The sequence below is a fragment of the Magallana gigas genome, chromosome 1 (assembly GCF_963853765.1).
Source record: "Magallana gigas chromosome 1, xbMagGiga1.1, whole genome shotgun sequence".
NCBI classification, from domain to species: Eukaryota; Metazoa; Mollusca; class Bivalvia; order Ostreida; family Ostreidae; genus Magallana; species Magallana gigas.
The window spans coordinates 8,246,300-8,264,546 of record NC_088853.1 but is presented as its reverse complement, the minus strand read 5'-3'; the positions used below and the strand labels follow the sequence as shown (position 1 = coordinate 8,264,546).

Sequence of the window (18,247 nt, the reverse complement as noted above, 5' to 3'; positions counted from 1 at the left end):
ATGTTATCACACTGTTTAAAGTCTATTTTAATTGTAAATGATGTAGATATAGACTTGTCACCTGTCATAGTAAGTGAATCAAGTAAAGCACACACCAAACCAATCTGCTATTTATCACTAGGATTAATGTTTGAAACTTGTTCATCTGATCTAATTTGTATGTTTGAATTTACTGCATTGTTCAACGGATAATTAGAATTTACGTATGCCTTATTTTTAATATAGAATATTTTTAATGCTTAACATATAAATGATGTTAATTGTAGATATTCGCCAGTCACCAACAGATTTAAAGAAGAAAATGGACATAGATCATCTGAAGATGGAAAGAATGATGCTAGAAAATCAGAAAACAGAAAAAGAAATCAAGAGGCTAGAGGCAGAGACAGAAGTTCTACGTGTGAGAAAGAACGTTTTATTAAGATTGCAAGGGATACTTAGCGAACTCTCTGAAGTTGTTTTTCAGTTGCTAAATGACAGTAAAATTTGACCGGTTTATATCTTTCATACTAAATTTATTACATTAGTTAATAATTTTTGTGTCTGTTTACGCGTCTGTTAATGCAGGATATGGCATGTTATGATTTAATAGAGTTTAATTCGCTATAATGGCAGATCAAGTAGTGAAAACGAATCAATGCATACATTGCTACTCAATATATCTCCAAAATATGTATTTCAGAGCCCTTGCATTTCATATTCACCTCTAAAATCACCTTATTACCTACGCAGATTGAAATGAGTGACCATTTTCCATATAAAATTCCTCGTTAAAATGTAAAGGATTTCTTAAAGAACTTATTTGTTATTAGGAGCTGCTGATTAGGATGGTCTTGAACACACACAATTGTTTCATTTATCTTATTTACAAGAATAAAAAATCAAACGACTCATCTATAAAATACTCCCTGGTGTTTTGATTTCTTTGATTGAAATATCTGTTCCTGTGTGGTTAGATAATGACAATATAATACACACCATTTGTCTACCATGTAACTGCGATATGATGTTTCGTAAAGCAGGCTTTTATTTTTTTAGAGTAATCTAAAAAAGTCATGTATTTACCTACATTTTCACATTTCATTCTACCATTCACATCTTAAACAGCGTCACGTCTTTCAGAATATATATACAGTGTTTAAGTATTGCATACTGTTGAAATGATGTATGCTTTTTGTTTAATTTAACAGTTATCTTGAAAGGGAATACAGTTACTGACATTGTTACCATTCATTTTGTCGCCCACGTCTATAACAGCACAATATCATTTAAGATGAAGAGTGGGTAAAGTACTGCGCACGTTGAACACTCAGCGTCCACTTTAATGGGGATCTTATCAGAGGTAATTCAAACAAATTTAGATAAGTGACCGTGTTTTGTACAAATCTACAGAAACAAAAACTAAACACTGGGCAACATTTGAAAGTTCATTCTTTTTTAATTTGATGGGGTTGTGAATCCTAATGGAAGTATTAACTAATGATTAATTAAAGAAATTGCATGATGAAAAATGTTATATCTTTGACATAAACCATCCAGTTACTCCCCGTTTAATTTATTCCATCTGAAAAATGTGGGTTGTTTTTTAATTCATGACCACTCAGTTTTTCTTAATGAAGACAAACTATTTGTTTGAACTATTGATGGCTATATTGAGATATCGTTTATCATAATATTAGAGATAAAAAAGCAACACGAGCATATAATTCTACACCTTCTGATATATATTATAAATAAAAAAAGCCATGTTGATTGCCACATTATACATTTTAATTCCTTTTCATATATATCATACTGTTCAGATGTAACTCTCATTTCTTAAGACTGTGTCATGCAGGTTTTTATATGCATATAATGTATGGCTCACTTGGGATTAATGACAATGGTTAAGCTCTTCTTAAAATTACTTATAGGTGCTTAAAGGTATCCTAAATACGATATACTGTGGTTTCATCAATATTCGTTGAATACCAATTTTCGTGGATTTCGTTGTTAAGTTGATCCATGAAATTAAATGTTCATTGAAACGCAATTTCTATTAACATTTTGAATTGAAAGGGTCATTGGCCACGAATTTACGTATCCTTGAAACTATGATTTTCACTTAATCCACGAAAATTGATAACCTTGAATATTAATGAAACCACAGTATGAGCCACATTTAAGCTATATATGATGCTTTAAGGGGGGCTAGAGGGCTTAAAGAAAGCGTAAAGATGGCTTAAAGGTGGCTTTAAGACTATCGGTAAGTCAATTGTATGCCACCTTCAAGCCATTTAATAATGAATAAAGTCTTTACATTGTTATTGCGAATTGACGGATATAGCGAAGTCATCTTGGATCCCTAGCTATGTAAATTTAATGAATTTCTTATACGGTTATAACGAATTACGGATATAACGAAGTAATTTCTTAGGTCCCAGTGACTTCTTTATAACCGAGTTTTGCTGTATTCAATTTTCATTCATACAATTTTATGATTATAAACAAAATTCAATTTGACACCTCATAAAATGACTGATTTTTGTATTTCTAGTATATGAGATTCACAAAACTCTATCTAGTACCACAAATTGATTTAAAATGGATTTTGTTGAAGATTAAAGAAGAACTGGACACTGATCACTTGACTATCATTGCAATGATGCTTTGATGTGCTTAATCTGGAATAACGTCACAATTGATTTGATTGTATGATGTTATGATGTCATATATCCATTAAAACATCATACAGGATTTGATATATTTTTTTTCTTTACTTAACAGCTCTAAAATAGTCGTTGTCACAATATGAGCTGGGGGACATTGAACATTCTAATTTTAGAAACGTAAATGTATAATCTCATATACGGTTAATATAATCAGATATATATTCTGATAATGATCGGTTCATGTTAATTGATAAATCTAAATAATGCATTACTTTTTTGATAGTTCAAAACAGAATTTGTCAAAAAAAGGTAATAATCCCAAAATAAGGGTTAGTATTGATTCATATTGTTGCATCTCCTTAAAATGCCAAGGAAGTATCCATGAACATTTTATAAGTAATAAAGCACGTTGACAAATTTTTATTTGCCATCACATTTTTTTTCAAATTAAGAATCAAAAACCTAAAAAAAATGAAGGGCTGCTTTCAACAAAACATTGACTAAATTAATGATTATGCTTTGTAAAAAAAAAAAGCCGGTTTTATTTAAAAAAAATATGTAGTTTGTTTTCTTTCTAAAAAGTAATGAATGTAATTTAAAAATAAGTTCCATCAAATAAACAATTATCACACAAAATTGAAAACCTTAAAAAATTCATATAGCCAAAAAAGGGGGGGGGGGGGGGGTAAGTCCCATCAATATATCTTTCTTGCAAGGTAGAAAAGTAGTCATGAGAATAAGATATGTTGTAGTGGACATCTTACTGTAAATATTTTTAAAAAAGCAAAAATATTCACACTGCAATGTCCTTATCCCCCTTAAATTACAAATATGAAGGAAAACAAGAATCGCATTAGCTATCAAGGAGTTCACCCTGGCAATTCGATGTAACATTTAAAAAAAAACCAATAAACCTATGACTCAATAGTTATTTTTTAATCATGAATATCAGTTATAAAGTTAGAAAAAATATAGATCATTTAATTACTGATCAAAACAAAAATAGCACGACGCACTGCATGGAATATCGGCTGCTGCGGCTATTATGCAATTTTTAGTTCTATTTTTAGAATACTGCACAGTCTGCTTACACTGTAGATGCAATGCCACTGTGTGTGAAGTCATGTAACAAGGGATGGAAATGGCAGCAATACTCAATGTATTCCTTTTGTCTCTATTTGTTTTAAAGACTGTGACGTACAGTGAGTAACTTAAATGAACACTTTACTTTGTGGGCTTGATATAATTGAATCAGTCAAGTTAAAGTTTTACTCCGTGTCATCTGTCACTCATGCTTATATTGCTAATTACTATTGTTTGCTATTCTTATTTATATCGATCATTTGTTCGTTATTATCATTAGTCAAGAATTAGGCTTCGGATTGTTCGGGTGTAGTTTTTGGATTTCCAAAAATCGCCCATACCGACCTAAAGTTCTAATATATGGATTTTTACCATCTAGAGCATTTTAGTCTTATTGTCGCCGGATATAAAGAAACACCTTAGTATCCCCAATGATAGTTTGAACAGCATTTGTAATAAGAATACAGGCACGTAGCATCGTTTTTGAAAGTGGGGGGGGGGGGGAAGACTTATCAAAAAAAATTCTTGACAAGGCCCCCCCCCCCCAAAAAAAGAGGTTATTTTCCGAAATCCTGGAAATCTTAATCCGGGTGGGGGTGATTGTTTTATATAGAAAACAAGCACACGATTAAAATTGGTAGATGTAGAAAATAATCCTATGATAGTTAAATGTAGAAAGTTATAACAATTGTTATATTTTCAACAAATTCCTTACATGAAACTCATGTTTCAATCTTTTTTTATTCATTCACTTACCCTGAAGCTTTGGGTTTTGTTTTGGTTTAAAAAAAATAATATTGGAAAAGTTAAGTACATGACTACAAGATAAAATCAGAAAAAAACCCAACAAAATTAACATCCCTTCATAAAAGATATCTCAAAAGCCCAGAATAACAGTATCCAATCTACTAGTGCAAGAGGATTGATTAAATATAAGATGATAATAACATGATTAAGACAATACAATAAACTAAGTAAATATAAAATTTAATGTTATATGACGTTTAATTAATAACACTCTTTTCCTAGCCCAACTTGTCAATTCCAACACAATAGCTGTAAGCAGTTCAACCTACCCAAGTTACGTGGCATCACGGACTGTGGACGGTAATACCGACCAGAATCACACAAGTTGTTCTCATACCGATGCAAGGAGTTATATCACAGAGGCGTGGTTACGTATTGACCTTGGTACAGTCTACAGTGTCAAATCAGTCAAGCTCTGGTACAGAGGGGACAGTAAGTATTATGTTGTAGTATTTATTCATATGAGGATGAAATATAAGTAATAATATTTAGGGTCTTCCGTCTTCAGCGGAAGACCCTTCTATTATTCTATTGTTTCTTTTTCACTTTTCTTATTCTTATTAGGGTCTTCCGTCTTCAGCGGAAGACCCTTCTATTATTCTATTGTTTCTTTTTCACTTTTCTTATTAGGGTTTTCCGTTTTTCAACGGAAAACCCTTCTGTTATTCTACTGTTTCTTATTATTATTTTTTTTTTTTCCCGCAAATTTTGTGCAAGAGATTTCTCGAACATTTTTTGTCTGATTGCTATGAAACTTTCAGGGTATGTAGATGATAATAATATCTCTAGACGTTTTTTTCAAATTTTTTAAATTCACTTCCGGTTATGAGTTATTGCCCTTTAATTGAAATTTGGGGGGTCTTTTGTCCAGAGTTGATCTCGGGAACTACAGATGATAGATGCATGAAATTTGGCGAAATTGTCGGTAACATTTTATAGTTTTGCTGGCATGAAAATTTTGGTAATTTCTTTGTTAGTTTTTGAGCTATTTGTCGCCAAAGTTTAAGATTTTTTCGGGGCTGAAATTTTGTTGCTTTTTGTATTATAACCTTTAAACTAAAAATGTTTTGTTAATACATATAGAACAAAAGTTGTTTAGAATAACGAGAGCTTTCATTTAAAATTAAGAAAAAAGGGCTGGCCCCTATAATTAGGGGTCAGCAGCTCATACACGTATTTTTCTGATAGCAAAAAACGTTATCATTTTATGAAAAAAAATTAATTCAGTTATTGTTAATATATTAAATAATGTCATTTGGTATCAAATTAAATAAGCTCTGTGCTATATTTTTTTTCAAATTTCATAAAACAAATATGTGAGAATCGTATATGAACGAGTTAATATGTCTACATAGACACACAAGCGAACAAATGCCACATTAAGGCCCAGGAATTTACTGCATTACGTTGTGTTGCGTCTTAGATAAATTGTTGTGATTCAATTTCATTTTTTTCATCTATATCATTTATGAATTCAATGAACACACATTATTTAAACGTTCTATGTGCAACTATTTGTTGGGGCGCCCCTGTTTGTAACCCCCCCGCGCGCGCCGAATGTAAACAGTAACGAACGGCATTGTAGAAAAGAGAGAGCCGTAATGCAGAAGAGAAGTTGTGTATTCTTTCGGTGTACACATGCATTTTCAATTTACTGTGAAACATATGAACATGCACAGGGAACAATACTACATATTTGTATAAGGAGGGATATGTTCTCGTGTGAATCGTTTACGAGGAAATTCTGACAGCCACACTTCTGTCGACGATCAGCCGTTGATAAGCTACGAGTAATAAAGGAGAAAAGATGGACATTAAAGTGTGTGATTTATGTGGATGTTACTGAACAAGGTGAGGCTTTTACTCCTTTTAAAGTTTCTTGTTAACTGGTTAAAATTTAGTATATAGTATAGATGTACATGTAAGTACGTGCACACTGTTAGATGTTTTTGTTATGGTGTGGGTGTTTGTTTACTAACGTGTAATTTTTACATGTTTCATGGATGTTTAGACTCGCTCGAGGTTCATGGGGGACTGGAAAGGGTAACTGAATTTATCAATTTAAAAAAATAACAGATTGTGAATTTTCAACTCAAAATTCAAAGCAGGGTCTAATTAGAAACATCATATATTCTTGTGCAGAAGACTCCAAATGTAGTCATGAATATACCCTGTAGACATAACTTCAAGTAAATAAAATTGTATACTTCAGACTTCAGAGTTAAAACATGACTTTAATATCTTTATGATGCCCATCATTGTATCATTAAAGAGGTTTAGCAGACCAACGGGTACCCGGTTCATGTACTTGTACATGTAGGTTACAAGTTAGAACTATGCCTACCATTCTACCAGTTCACATAATTTTTCTTGTTTAGCAGTTATGATGTGTACTTAAATTGTCCTTGTTAATGTTTTAAATGTAATTTTTTATTCTCTTTTTTTAATCTGACTACTGGCAGTACTGGCGTGCGAGCAGTTCTCGCCGAGGACCATTTCTCGCTGGTGCACTGTTACATCATATTTTCGTATATAATTTTATGTGTTGATAAAATGACGTAACAATGCACTGGTGAGAAATGGTACTCGGCGAGAACTGATCGCACGCCAATATTGATTAATTACAGACAAAAACTGAAGGTTGCGAGTGTTATTTTTTATTGAACAACATTGTTTAAAATAATTCTTTATATATGTGACGATCAGATCGGTTTGAATACCAGTGCCAGATAGCTCAGTTGGTAGAGCACCTGACTAGAGATTCAGGGGGCCCAGGTTCAAATCCCGGTTTGGTCCTTCATTATTTCTCCCATCCTGTTACAATATTGGTGTTGTGACCAACCCCTGGAACTAACAGGTTAACTCGATCCTGCCAGGGATGATCTTCGAGGGTGAAGATCATTTAAGGGGGAGGAATGTGACGGTCAGACCGGTTTGAATACGGGTGCCAGATACATGTAGCTCAGTTGGTAGAGCACTTGACTAGAGATTCAGAGGGCCAGGTTCGAATCCCACTTTGTTCCGTCGTTATTTCTCCCATCTTTTACATATACATGTATATCAGATATATGACAGATGATTAAGGTCATCACATGTTTTGCAAGATGCAATAAGTGTTATAAACCTTTACTTTACAACAGAATACATTTAAGTGAATATTTATGTTTCTTGTTATTATTTGGTGTGGTTTTCTTGACAGTGTCGCATAAACAATTTACCCGCTCCTAAAACACAAACTTTCTTTTTGTGGATTCAGCTTACCGCTGATTGGCTGCTGTTGCAGCAGACAAATAAGATATGCACGCACAAAACACAATGAACTTATCAGAGAATGAGTTGAGTTTATTTAAACTGTTGGAATTTGGTTTTTTTTTTTCAAATGTATACTTGTGACAAAACATATATGTGGTACATACAGCTGTAGCTTTATGAAGAAAATTTTGGTTAGACCATATATACCTATCGTGCAAGTAAATGATATTTACAAAAAAACTTGCAATTTATGGCGCACGACATATACGCTAGTTTTATAAAGATTGACATACATGTAATGTACCACATTCTTTGAAAAATAATCTATTAAAAATTCTTCATTAAGTTTACTCTTACATGTTTTATGCTTATTACACGTAGTATTGTTTTTAAAACATGTAATTTATAAGAAAATAAACAAAAACCCTCGCTAAATTTATTTGCAAAAAAAAAAAACACAGTAGAATTGATAAAAAATGGTATACCAGAAGCTAATACCAGTACATGTACTTTAACGCTGTTCGGTGGGTAATATTCGTTTGTAATTTACGAATTGAAATATTGACTGTTGCACTACAAGTACGGTAATAAACTCTCTCTCTCTCTCAAACTCTCTCTCTTTCTCAATTTGATAAGTGTTTATACCTATGAAAATTTTTTAATATTATATTATGACTTGATATGCAAATTTTTGATCTTGTACTGCCTAAATGTTATGTCATGTATTGGGATATGTCATACTTATTACACTGCATGGTCAGTGTATTTTTTACAGAAATACTATGCATATGTTAATGTAAACACAGCTATTACTAGTACATGTATGTAAACACAGCTAATTATTTTTTTAATTTATTTCAGCTCAAAACAGTCTCTTGTTACCACATGGCTTTTACCGGTACCTGTTGATTCTTGTGGGTCAGCTCCTGAGATTAACCTGTCACCTCTATCCACATGCATATTCCTTGTGTTCTACAGACTATTTACCGGTAATTCAAATTAAATCCGATAATGCATGAACAATAATGGAACTTGAAGAAAGCATCATGCCATGTTGTGGTTTGTGTTTGATAAGAAATTATGAAAACAAAATTAAGGCTGTTTAAAGAAATTCATAATTGCTGTGAAAATTTGTTTTTCAATAAAAGTATACAATTATGTTTCCTTTATTTTTTATTTTATAAAGATATTTAGATGTGTTTACATAATTGAAACCCCCCCCCCCCCTTTTTAATTGTCTGCATTAAGATTACATGTAGGATATGTAAATGTACATTTGACTTTGAAATAACATCTGCTATGATAATTACTTTTGAAATGAACAAGAAACAACCTATTTCTACCTTTCTAAGGTATATATGCATAAAAAAGTAGAAAAACATGTCAAATTTGAACATTTTTCATGGAAATCAACTCTGTCTCCAGCTACCTGGGTGTGTTTGAATTTAATTCTAATTTAAGGCAGATGTCTAACTTGTAGGTTGTAACTTACTGTTTTAGCATGGTTAGAAGAAGACTAGAAATCAGAATAGATTAGATATTCACTAAATATGATTGTTAGCTTACTTTTTTCATGAAAACAAGAAATCACAAGCAGGACAGCTGTCTATTTGTTAATTAAAATGGTACAAATCATACAATAAACAAATAAAGATCAAATTTTAGAATCATTGATGATTGTTTTCAAATATGTGTGAGAAATGACTCAAGGAAATTGCCACACGTTTCATAAAATTAGGTAAAACATTTCAAACCATGACTTTTTATGAAAATCAAAAGATTGGGGGGTGGGGGTATACATGTAAGGGTATTTCTAAGTGATGTGAAGCTTTTATCATGATTATATCATGTAGGCATATGTTGTATTGAATAAGGTTTCTTTTTAAAGGTGGTTGAACAAAAGTTGACCTCTAAAAGGTCAGGTAAAGATGTTTTACTATGGAGAACCCTGTAAATCTGTGTTTACTAAAGGAAATTGGAAATGGTGGGTTCACTTAAATGGCCATATTTTTATTAAACCTCAATGGAATTGGCAATATGTGGTATTCTTTTTCTCAGAATTGCATTAGCTTTCTTATTCTAAGACAAACTGTCTTTTCATAAAAATGTTAGTGTACTAAGTTAAAGATACAAGGAACAGTTTCGGATAAAGTACCGTCAATATTTTTGTAAAATTGAGAGTGACTGTACTTGAAGGTTTATCATTGTTGCGTAGATTCATGAAATGAATTTTAATGATTATCAATTGTTAGAGGGATGTCTCTTGTTGGAATTGGTATTAAGGCCCCTAATTTTAAGTACATGAGAAGCAGAAATAAATTGTGAAACTTGCGGCTATGACAGATATGTTGACGTTACAGTGAAATTGAAGGTTACAAACGGGAGGTTATATAACATGAAATGTAGGTGGATGGGATATTATATGCCTATTTAGTATTTACTGGGTATGAGGACAATAGCAAGTTTATTGTCCCCCAAGACGGTAACTATTTAATGAGGCAAAGCCAAGGGAAATAGTTGCTGTGGAATGGGACAATAAACTTGCTATTGTCCGAATAGTCAGTTAATTGGTATTTCATTATACAGAAAACTTTATTTGTCAGGGATGTAGAATTTCTTGATGATAAACAAAGTAGAGTTAAATCAAACTTTGTATTTAATGCGGCGATCTTATTAGGTCAGAGGTGTTCCGAGTTTAAGGTGATATGGGACACTTCCATGTTGTGACATATTGTTTATCGAAATAAACAATAAAATAAAGTGTAATTATATAAGTACATGTAGTTTCTTTTCAAAAATGGTCACCTAACTCCTTAGCACAGTGGGTTAGAGGGTTTACTAGGAACCTGTAAGTCATGAGTTCGAATCCCGGTGGGGTTTTTACAATTTTTACCTTTTCAAATATTTTTAAAAGCTATTTTTTGGTTAAATATTGTAAAATTTGAAAATTCTAAACCGGTGAAAAGTTTTCAATTATATAGTACTTTAATCCACATTAATATCGACATATGTCCCATACCACCTTAAAAAGGAGGGAAATCAAATTCTGCTGATGAATGGTTTTGATGACTATTCACCATGGGCAGATAGCATGGATACTATTTTAAATTAAATAAAAGGCATGTTTATGCGGGCGCCTTCTAGTGATCAATTTGTCCGTCTGTCCATCCGAGATGGCTTGACAGGAGCATAGCTTCTCTCCCCTTGGCCCAATCTGGCTCATACCTCATCCACAGGGTTCCTTTGGTTGAAGGATGTGCAGTGACCTTGAACCATGTTTTTAGGTATAAGGTTAAGGTCATAGCAGAATTATATATATAAAATCCTTGTATGGGGCATATCTTTTTTCCCTTTGGTCCAATCTGGCTTATACTCACAGAGTGTCTCTATGGTTAAACGATGTGCAGTGAACTTGCATGAAATTTCTAGGTAAAGGGTGAAGATCATATCGGATCATGCAAAAATCCTTTTTTGAGAGCATATATAATTTCTACTAACCCCTATTTGGCTCAGACTTCACATAAGCAGAGCTTTTGAGTAAATGGTGAAAGGGTGTGTAGTGACCTTGAACCTATTTTCAGTGAAAAGAAACTGTGAAAGTCATACCAGAATTATATTTTTAAAAATCCTTGTCCGGAGTATATCTTCTCTCCCTTTGCTCCATTCAGCCTCATACTTCACCCACATGATGCCTTTGTTCAAAATATATGCAATGACCTCGAATGATATTTGTAGATGAAGAGTCAAGGTCATATCAGATCACACAAAAATCCATATTTTAAGAGCATAGATATACTCTCCTTTTAGCCCCTATTTGGCTAATATTTTACCTTTACAGAGTTTATTGGTTAATAGCGTGCAGTGACCTTGAACCAAGTCTGTCAATGTGAAGGTCATAGCAGATCTTTTTAAAATTAGTTTTAAATAGTAGATTATTTTCCAAATATGCTTAATCTTGGTCAGATTGAACAAAAATGCATGTATGTTAGGGGGAATGAAATTGAATTAAAAGTTCTATGCCAGCTGGAAAAATTTCAAGTTATAGGTCAAGGTCAAAGCAGAATTCTCTGAAATAACATAAGCGGGGCCCTTTGAAATGTTCACTATTTCAATGTTGTCTGGTTCATAGTAATTTTACATAGAAAATATTCACAGAAGTACAGTAAAGTAAACTTTACATCGATAAGTTTCTGACAATTAATGACGCAACGAGCACACAGTACGAAAGGTCAACCTTTTGAAAAGCAGTGAAGAGGAAAAGTTGCTCAGAATTATGTTTTTTAACAAAATTGATTTTTTACATAAATTTTAATTTTGCATTCTGGGTTAAGAAAAAAGATGTTAGTTCAAGGTAAAGTAAACTTGTACCTAAAATGAAGTCAAATTTGTTAAGTCGTACTTAAACACATTGTTTTTTTTTTGTTAAGTCGTTCTTGAAATGGTTAAGGGTTTTTGGTTAAGTCGTACTTAAAAACATTCGGATCATGTTAGGTTGTACCAAGAATCATTCGATTTTTTTTTATCATTTTGTACTTAGGTTTCTTTGTTTTTAGATTAAGAACTCTGCTTCTTAGACGTACTTCTAGCGTTGCTTTCGACATTAGCGGAAAACCCACTCGTTGCTTTGCAACGAGCTTTGCTCTAGTTATTATTCTTTTTTTTTCTTACCGATTTTGTGCAGACGATTTCTCAGAGATGGCTCAACCGATTTCATTCAAATTTTCAAGATTAACGTGACTTTATCTGAAGTTTATTGTTTTTTATCCATTTTTGAAAATACACTTCCGGTCGGAAGTTATCGTCCGTTTACGATTTTTAAAAGTCAATTTTGTCTGTCGGGTTTCTCAAAAACGAGTAAAGATAAAAAGCTGAAAATTTCAGGGATGATAGATCTACCGTTTTTCTGGTGCACCTCGGTCAAAAGAATGTCTGCCGTCACTTCTGGTCGTCATCGGAAGGAAATTTGAAAAATTTAATTTTTCGAATTTTTTATTTTTTTATATTGTTATTTGAAATTTTTACACCTTATAGTGACCCTTTTACTGATTAAGAATATGTAATTAGTTTTAAAATCGATCAAGGCATTCTCGAGAAATTAAGCGTCAAAGTTCTGAAGCGGAGTCCGAGTAGCTCAGTCGTTATAGTCGTGGACATGGCCCAGGCGACCCGGGTTCAAGCCTCGAGTGCCGCAAAATTTTTTTCTCTTTTTTTCGCTTAGATCTACGATTTTATCTTAGAATTGATAAGTTTAATCTTATCTATTCAAAAATTGGACGGAAGACCCACTCGTTGCTCGCAACGAGATCGAATCTAGTTATTATTATTATTCTTTTTTTTTCTTACCGATTTTGTGCAGACGATTTCTCGGAGATGGCTGGGTCGATTTCGCTCAAATTTTCAATATAAACGTGTTTTCATCTAAACCTGATATATAATTTTTATTTTTTGAAAATACACTTCCGGTTGGAAGTTATCGTCCGTTTACGATTTTAAAAAGTCAATTTTGTCTGTCGGGTTTCTCAAAAACAAGCAAAGATATAGAGCTTAAATTTTCAGAGATGATAGATCTACCGTTTTTCTAATGTACCTCGGTCAAGAGAATGTCTGCCGTCACTTCCGGTCGTCACCGGAAGGAAATTTGAAAAATTGAATTTTTCGACTTTTTTATTTTTTAATATTTTTCTTTGAAATTTTTACACCTTATAGTGACCCTTTTACTGATTAAGAATATGTAATTAGTTTTAAAATCGATCAAGGCATTCTCGAGAAATTAAGCGTCAAAGTTCTGAAGCGGAGTCCGAGTAGCTCAGTCGTTATAGTCGTGGACATGGCCCTGGCGACCCGGGTTCAAGCCTCGGGTGCCGCAAATTTTTTTTTTTTTTTTCGCTTAGATCTACGATTTTATCTTTGAATTGATAAGTTTAATCTTATCTATTCAAAAATTGGACGGAAGACCCACTCGTTGCTCGCAACGAGATCGAATCTAGTTGTTTTAATGATCATATATTAAACTGTAATTTATATTAGAAATGTAATTATTCTAATGATAATGACCAATCTTGATTACGTGTTACTATCTATTTTTGTTTTATTCAAATAAGTAGAAAAATAACATAGTAAACTATCTCAATCATAAAACGGGTTAAATATCTATCAAAAATACCTTCAAACTTATTTTCATACTTACTTACCTCATAAAATTTACTACATAGTGGTCATTATCATATACGGATATATGTAATCGTATTTCGATGAAATATAATTTACTTAATGAAAACATTATCAAGTTTTGTGGTTTCCATTAGTGATGAAATTATAAACAGAACTAATCAAATTGTTTATGACTTGAATATTTACCCAGGAGCGTCCTTTAAAAAATCATAAAAACTTAAATTCTTTTCATAAAATCATTTCATAGGGGGATCAGCTTACTACAACACATTACGACTCCGTGGTTACTCTCTCCGTGTGTCCAATGATACCACTGTACCACCACCAGAGTCCTCGTGTTACAATGACCCAGGAAACGTCACACTACCCACCATTGTAGAGGAGGACTGTGAGACGACAGCTCAGTACATCTGGATCTATCAGTCCAATATATCACATTTCAGTGATCCTTGTCCCATTCTTGCAATCTGTGAAGTTCAGGTTTTCGGTATGTAACGATTTTCTACAACATGCTGATGTATATCTATATATTAATACTTAGTTAAATTATAGCTCATAAATGTTAGTATAAACAAGTGAAGTAACAAAAAATAGGTCGGTGATGTTTTTTCTTGGATTCATGTATATCCTTAAACAGGTAAAACTAATCATAAATAAATTTTATTATATACTTTTGGATTTCTGTAGTATAATTACATGCAGTTATATGTAAATCAAATGACAACTTTTGGTTTTAAGTTTACTTTACAGTTATAAAACGAGTTACCGGTATTCACAAACCAAATTGTTTTAAGAGATGCATTTTTCAGGATGTGAGACTGGACATTATGGAGAGGACTGCGCAAAGAAATGTGACCACTGTAAGAACAACGCTACCTGTGGGATACAGAATGGAGAATGTGATGATAATGGGTGTGCTAGCCCTGGATACCAGCCTCCGCTTTGTAAAGGTAAACCTGTACCTTAAGTGACTGTGTTTCAGCCCTTTCCGCGATATTGATAATTTATATCAAGGTAGAGGTACCCACCCACATAACTATATAGACACGCTGTAGGCCTTAAACTTCGACGAAATATCAATTTTCAAATTATATGAGATAACCGACATTAGTTGATATTTTCACAAGTTATTTATCCTAGAATGTTATACTGGATATTATGGTGAGGACTGCTCCAAGAAATGCGACCATTGTAAAAACAACACTTCCTGTGAAAAACAGTATGGGGAATGTGAAATCCTTGGCTGTGCTTACTCTGGGTATCAGCCTCCTCTATGTAAAGGTAAGATGATAAGCTACTTAAGGAAAATAAACTAGATTGCATTTGAAACGAGTTTTGATAAAAGAAAAAAAAGAAATTTCATTTTATTTGTAGTGCTTGGTAAAAATTTGGTCAAAGTATATATGAAATAAAATCTAAATATTATTTATATAATTTCCATGAAAAACACAGCATTTCCTACACATTAAATCAACGTCACAAAGATAAACAAATAAATACCTGGGTATAGGACAGACTTATAAAGACATCATTTATTTTGTAAGGACTACATAAACAATAATTGTATGAACAGGTTGTATTCTTGGGATGTACGGTCTTCATTGTGAGAAGAACTGTAGCCGATACTGTAGGTTCGTTGACTGTGACAGAAAAACGGGCACCTGCTTAGATGGCTGTAAGAGTGGATACATTGGGAGTTTCTGCAACCAAAGTAAGACCCACTGAAGAAAGAGCATACATTCCTAAGATCATTTATTGTTTATTAGTTTACAAATGTCTAAATGGATACACATATACATTGTCTGCCTATCTGCCGGTCGGTCGCTCTGTCCGTCCATTCATTTATGCATCCATTACTCCATCTACTCTGACATCATACCATTTATATATAAATGATTTTCAGCTTGTCTTAATGGTAAATACGGACCAAACTGCAGAGAAATATGTGGCCATTGTTACAACAACTCAGACTGTTACCATGGTAACGGGACATGTCTGGAGGGATGTGATCCCGGTTATTGGAACCATGAATGTAAAACACGTACGTTTTTTTTTTTACAATCAATCTCTAAAACACATGTGTGCTTTTTATGATAATTCAGTTAAATTTTTGGGTGATTTTATTTACAAAAACAATGCCGAAACTTTTGCATAATTAAACGCTTTAAATAACCAAACTTGTTTGAATTATGGTAAAAAAAATTTCATTGATCAGAGTACATTTATATTAAATATAGATATTGCTTGGTAGCGGGGACAGATCGTATTTATGTTAAACTTTCTTCAGATAAAATTATTTCCAGTTTACGTTGAACAAAATAACCGTATATAAATCAAACCCAAATAAAACAGACCAACATGTTTATCAGTCGTATTTTTAACAGCCATGATAGTTCTCGCGTGGTTTTATGGAATTTAAGCTTGGGAGTTTTGACTGACTTGATAACGCTAATCCTATTGAAAATAAGCAATCTTACATCGTTCCACTCTAAAACATCAATTAAGAAAAGGGTACATAACAAAAAAAATATCAGATATACCCGTTTTTCTGGTCTAAAAAGAGGAATTTTTATATTCAATTCTAAATCCCAATCTGAATTCTCATTGGCTGTCCCAAAATAAAAACCGATCATGGTCAGAAAACATGGCGGACAAATTCAACATGCGTTGTTGACATACACAAAAATAACAAATACTAGAATATGGACTATACTCTTTATTTGTGGATTATTTCATGCCATACACAACTACAATGTTTGAATTTAGGTAAGAAATGCAAATCTTATTATCATTGATACGCAATTTAATACATTTAATTCTAGCCTGCAGCAATGGCAGATATGGACAGAATTGTCAGTACACATGCAGCGGAAACTGTGTGAATGGAGAGGCGTGTGATAAAACAAACGGAAGTTGTAGGTTATGTGTTGATGGATTCCAGGGATCTAAATGTGACAGAGGTAGATCACTGAGTTAAAAAATCCCATGGAATATGATTCTTTTCAGTTCTTATATATACAGTAGATATCATGTAGTTACTTTGCACCAAAGCAATTTATCCTCATGTTATCACACTGTACAAAGTCTATTTCAATTGTAAATGATGTAGATACAGACTTGTCACCTGTCATAGTAAGTTATTCAAGTAAAGCACACAACCAAACCAATCTGCTATTTATCACTAGGATTAATGTTTGAAACTTGTTCATCTGATCTAATTTGTATGTTTGAATTTACTGCATTGTTCAACGGATAATTAGAATTTAAGTATGCCTTGCTTTTATTTTTTAATATAGAATATTTTTAATGCTTAACATATAAATGATGTTAATTGTAGATATTCGCCAGTCACCAACAGATTTAACGGAGGAAATGGACATAGATCATCTGAAGATGGAAAGAATGATGCTACAGAATCAGAAAACAGAAAAAGAAATCAAGAGGCTAGAGGCAGAGACAGAAGTTCTACGTGTGAGAAAGAACGTTTTATTAAGATTGCACGGGATACTTAGCGAACTCTCTGATGTTGTTGTTCAGTTGCTAAATGACAGTAAAATTTGACCGGTTTATATCTTTCATACTAAATTTATTACATTAGTAAATAACTTTTGTGTCTGTTTACGCGTCTGTAGTGAAAACAAATCAATGCATTTATTGCTACTTAATATATCTCCAAAATATGTATTTCAGAGCCCTTGCATTTCATATTCACCTCTAAAATCACCTTATTACCTACGCAGATTGAAATGAGTGACCATTTTCCATATTAAATTCCTCGTTAAAATGTAAAGGATTTCTTGAAGATCTTATTTGTTATTAGGAGCTGCTGATTAGGATAGTCTTGAACACACACAATTCGATACCTCGCATAGTTGTGTATCATAGATTGATAGATTTTGTCATTTTTCGCATTATATCTTTTGTTTCATTTATCTTATTTACAAGAATAAAAAATCAAACGACTCATCTATAAAATACTCCCTGGTGTTTTGATTTCTTTGATTGGAATATCTATTCCTGTGTGGTTAGATAATGACAATATAATACACACCATTTGTCTATCATGTAACTGCGATATGATGTTTCGTAAAGCAGGCTTTTATTTTTTTAGAGTAATCTAAAAAAGTCATGTATTTACCTACATTTTCACATTTCATTCTATCATCCACATCTTTAACAGCGTAAATATATAACAGAATAACAGCTTTAACAGAATATATATACAGTGTTTAAGTAGTGCATACTGTTGAAATGATGTATGCTTTTTGTTTAATTTAACAGTT

The 18,247-nt window shown here is 32.7% G+C and overlaps 2 protein-coding genes across 4 annotated transcripts in view; both read left to right on the top strand.

Moving 5' to 3' along the window:
* Nucleotides 1-865, top strand: part of LOC136274713 (uncharacterized) — a 52,983-nt gene extending 52,118 nt beyond the window's left edge. The window contains exon 8 of one of the 3 annotated variants that reach the window (XM_066082222.1): nucleotides 267-865. In XM_066082222.1, coding sequence (XP_065938294.1) covers nucleotides 267-490 — 224 coding nt within the window. In that variant the 3' untranslated portion in view covers nucleotides 491-865. The remainder of the gene's footprint in view (nucleotides 1-266) is intronic. The other 2 variants (XM_066082226.1, XM_066082216.1) reach the window with 2 other exon arrangements.
* A 2,878-nt stretch (nucleotides 866-3,743) lies between these two features.
* Nucleotides 3,744-17,942, top strand: LOC136274712 (protein draper-like). The gene is made up of 9 exons (XM_066082215.1): nucleotides 3,744-3,853; nucleotides 4,764-4,973; nucleotides 14,212-14,451; nucleotides 14,774-14,914; nucleotides 15,105-15,245; nucleotides 15,538-15,675; nucleotides 15,868-16,005; nucleotides 16,787-16,924; nucleotides 17,302-17,942. Exons 1-9 carry the CDS (start codon nucleotides 3,787-3,789, stop codon nucleotides 17,523-17,525), a joined length of 1,437 nt encoding a protein of 478 aa, XP_065938287.1. The 5' UTR covers nucleotides 3,744-3,786; the 3' UTR covers nucleotides 17,526-17,942.
* Nucleotides 17,943-18,247: the final 305 nt, after the last annotated feature.

Excerpts from the sequence above, each read along its gene's own strand:
- LOC136274712 (XM_066082215.1), top strand. The coding sequence starts at position 3,787 with ATGGAAATGGCAGCAATACTCAATGTATTCCTTTTGTCTCTATTTGTT. Across the intron at positions 16,006-16,786 it reads GAACCATGAATGTAAAACAC|CCTGCAGCAATGGCAGATAT; the intron begins GTACGTTTTTTT and ends ATTTAATTCTAG. Across the intron at positions 16,925-17,301 it reads GGGATCTAAATGTGACAGAG|ATATTCGCCAGTCACCAACA; the intron begins GTAGATCACTGA and ends TGTTAATTGTAG.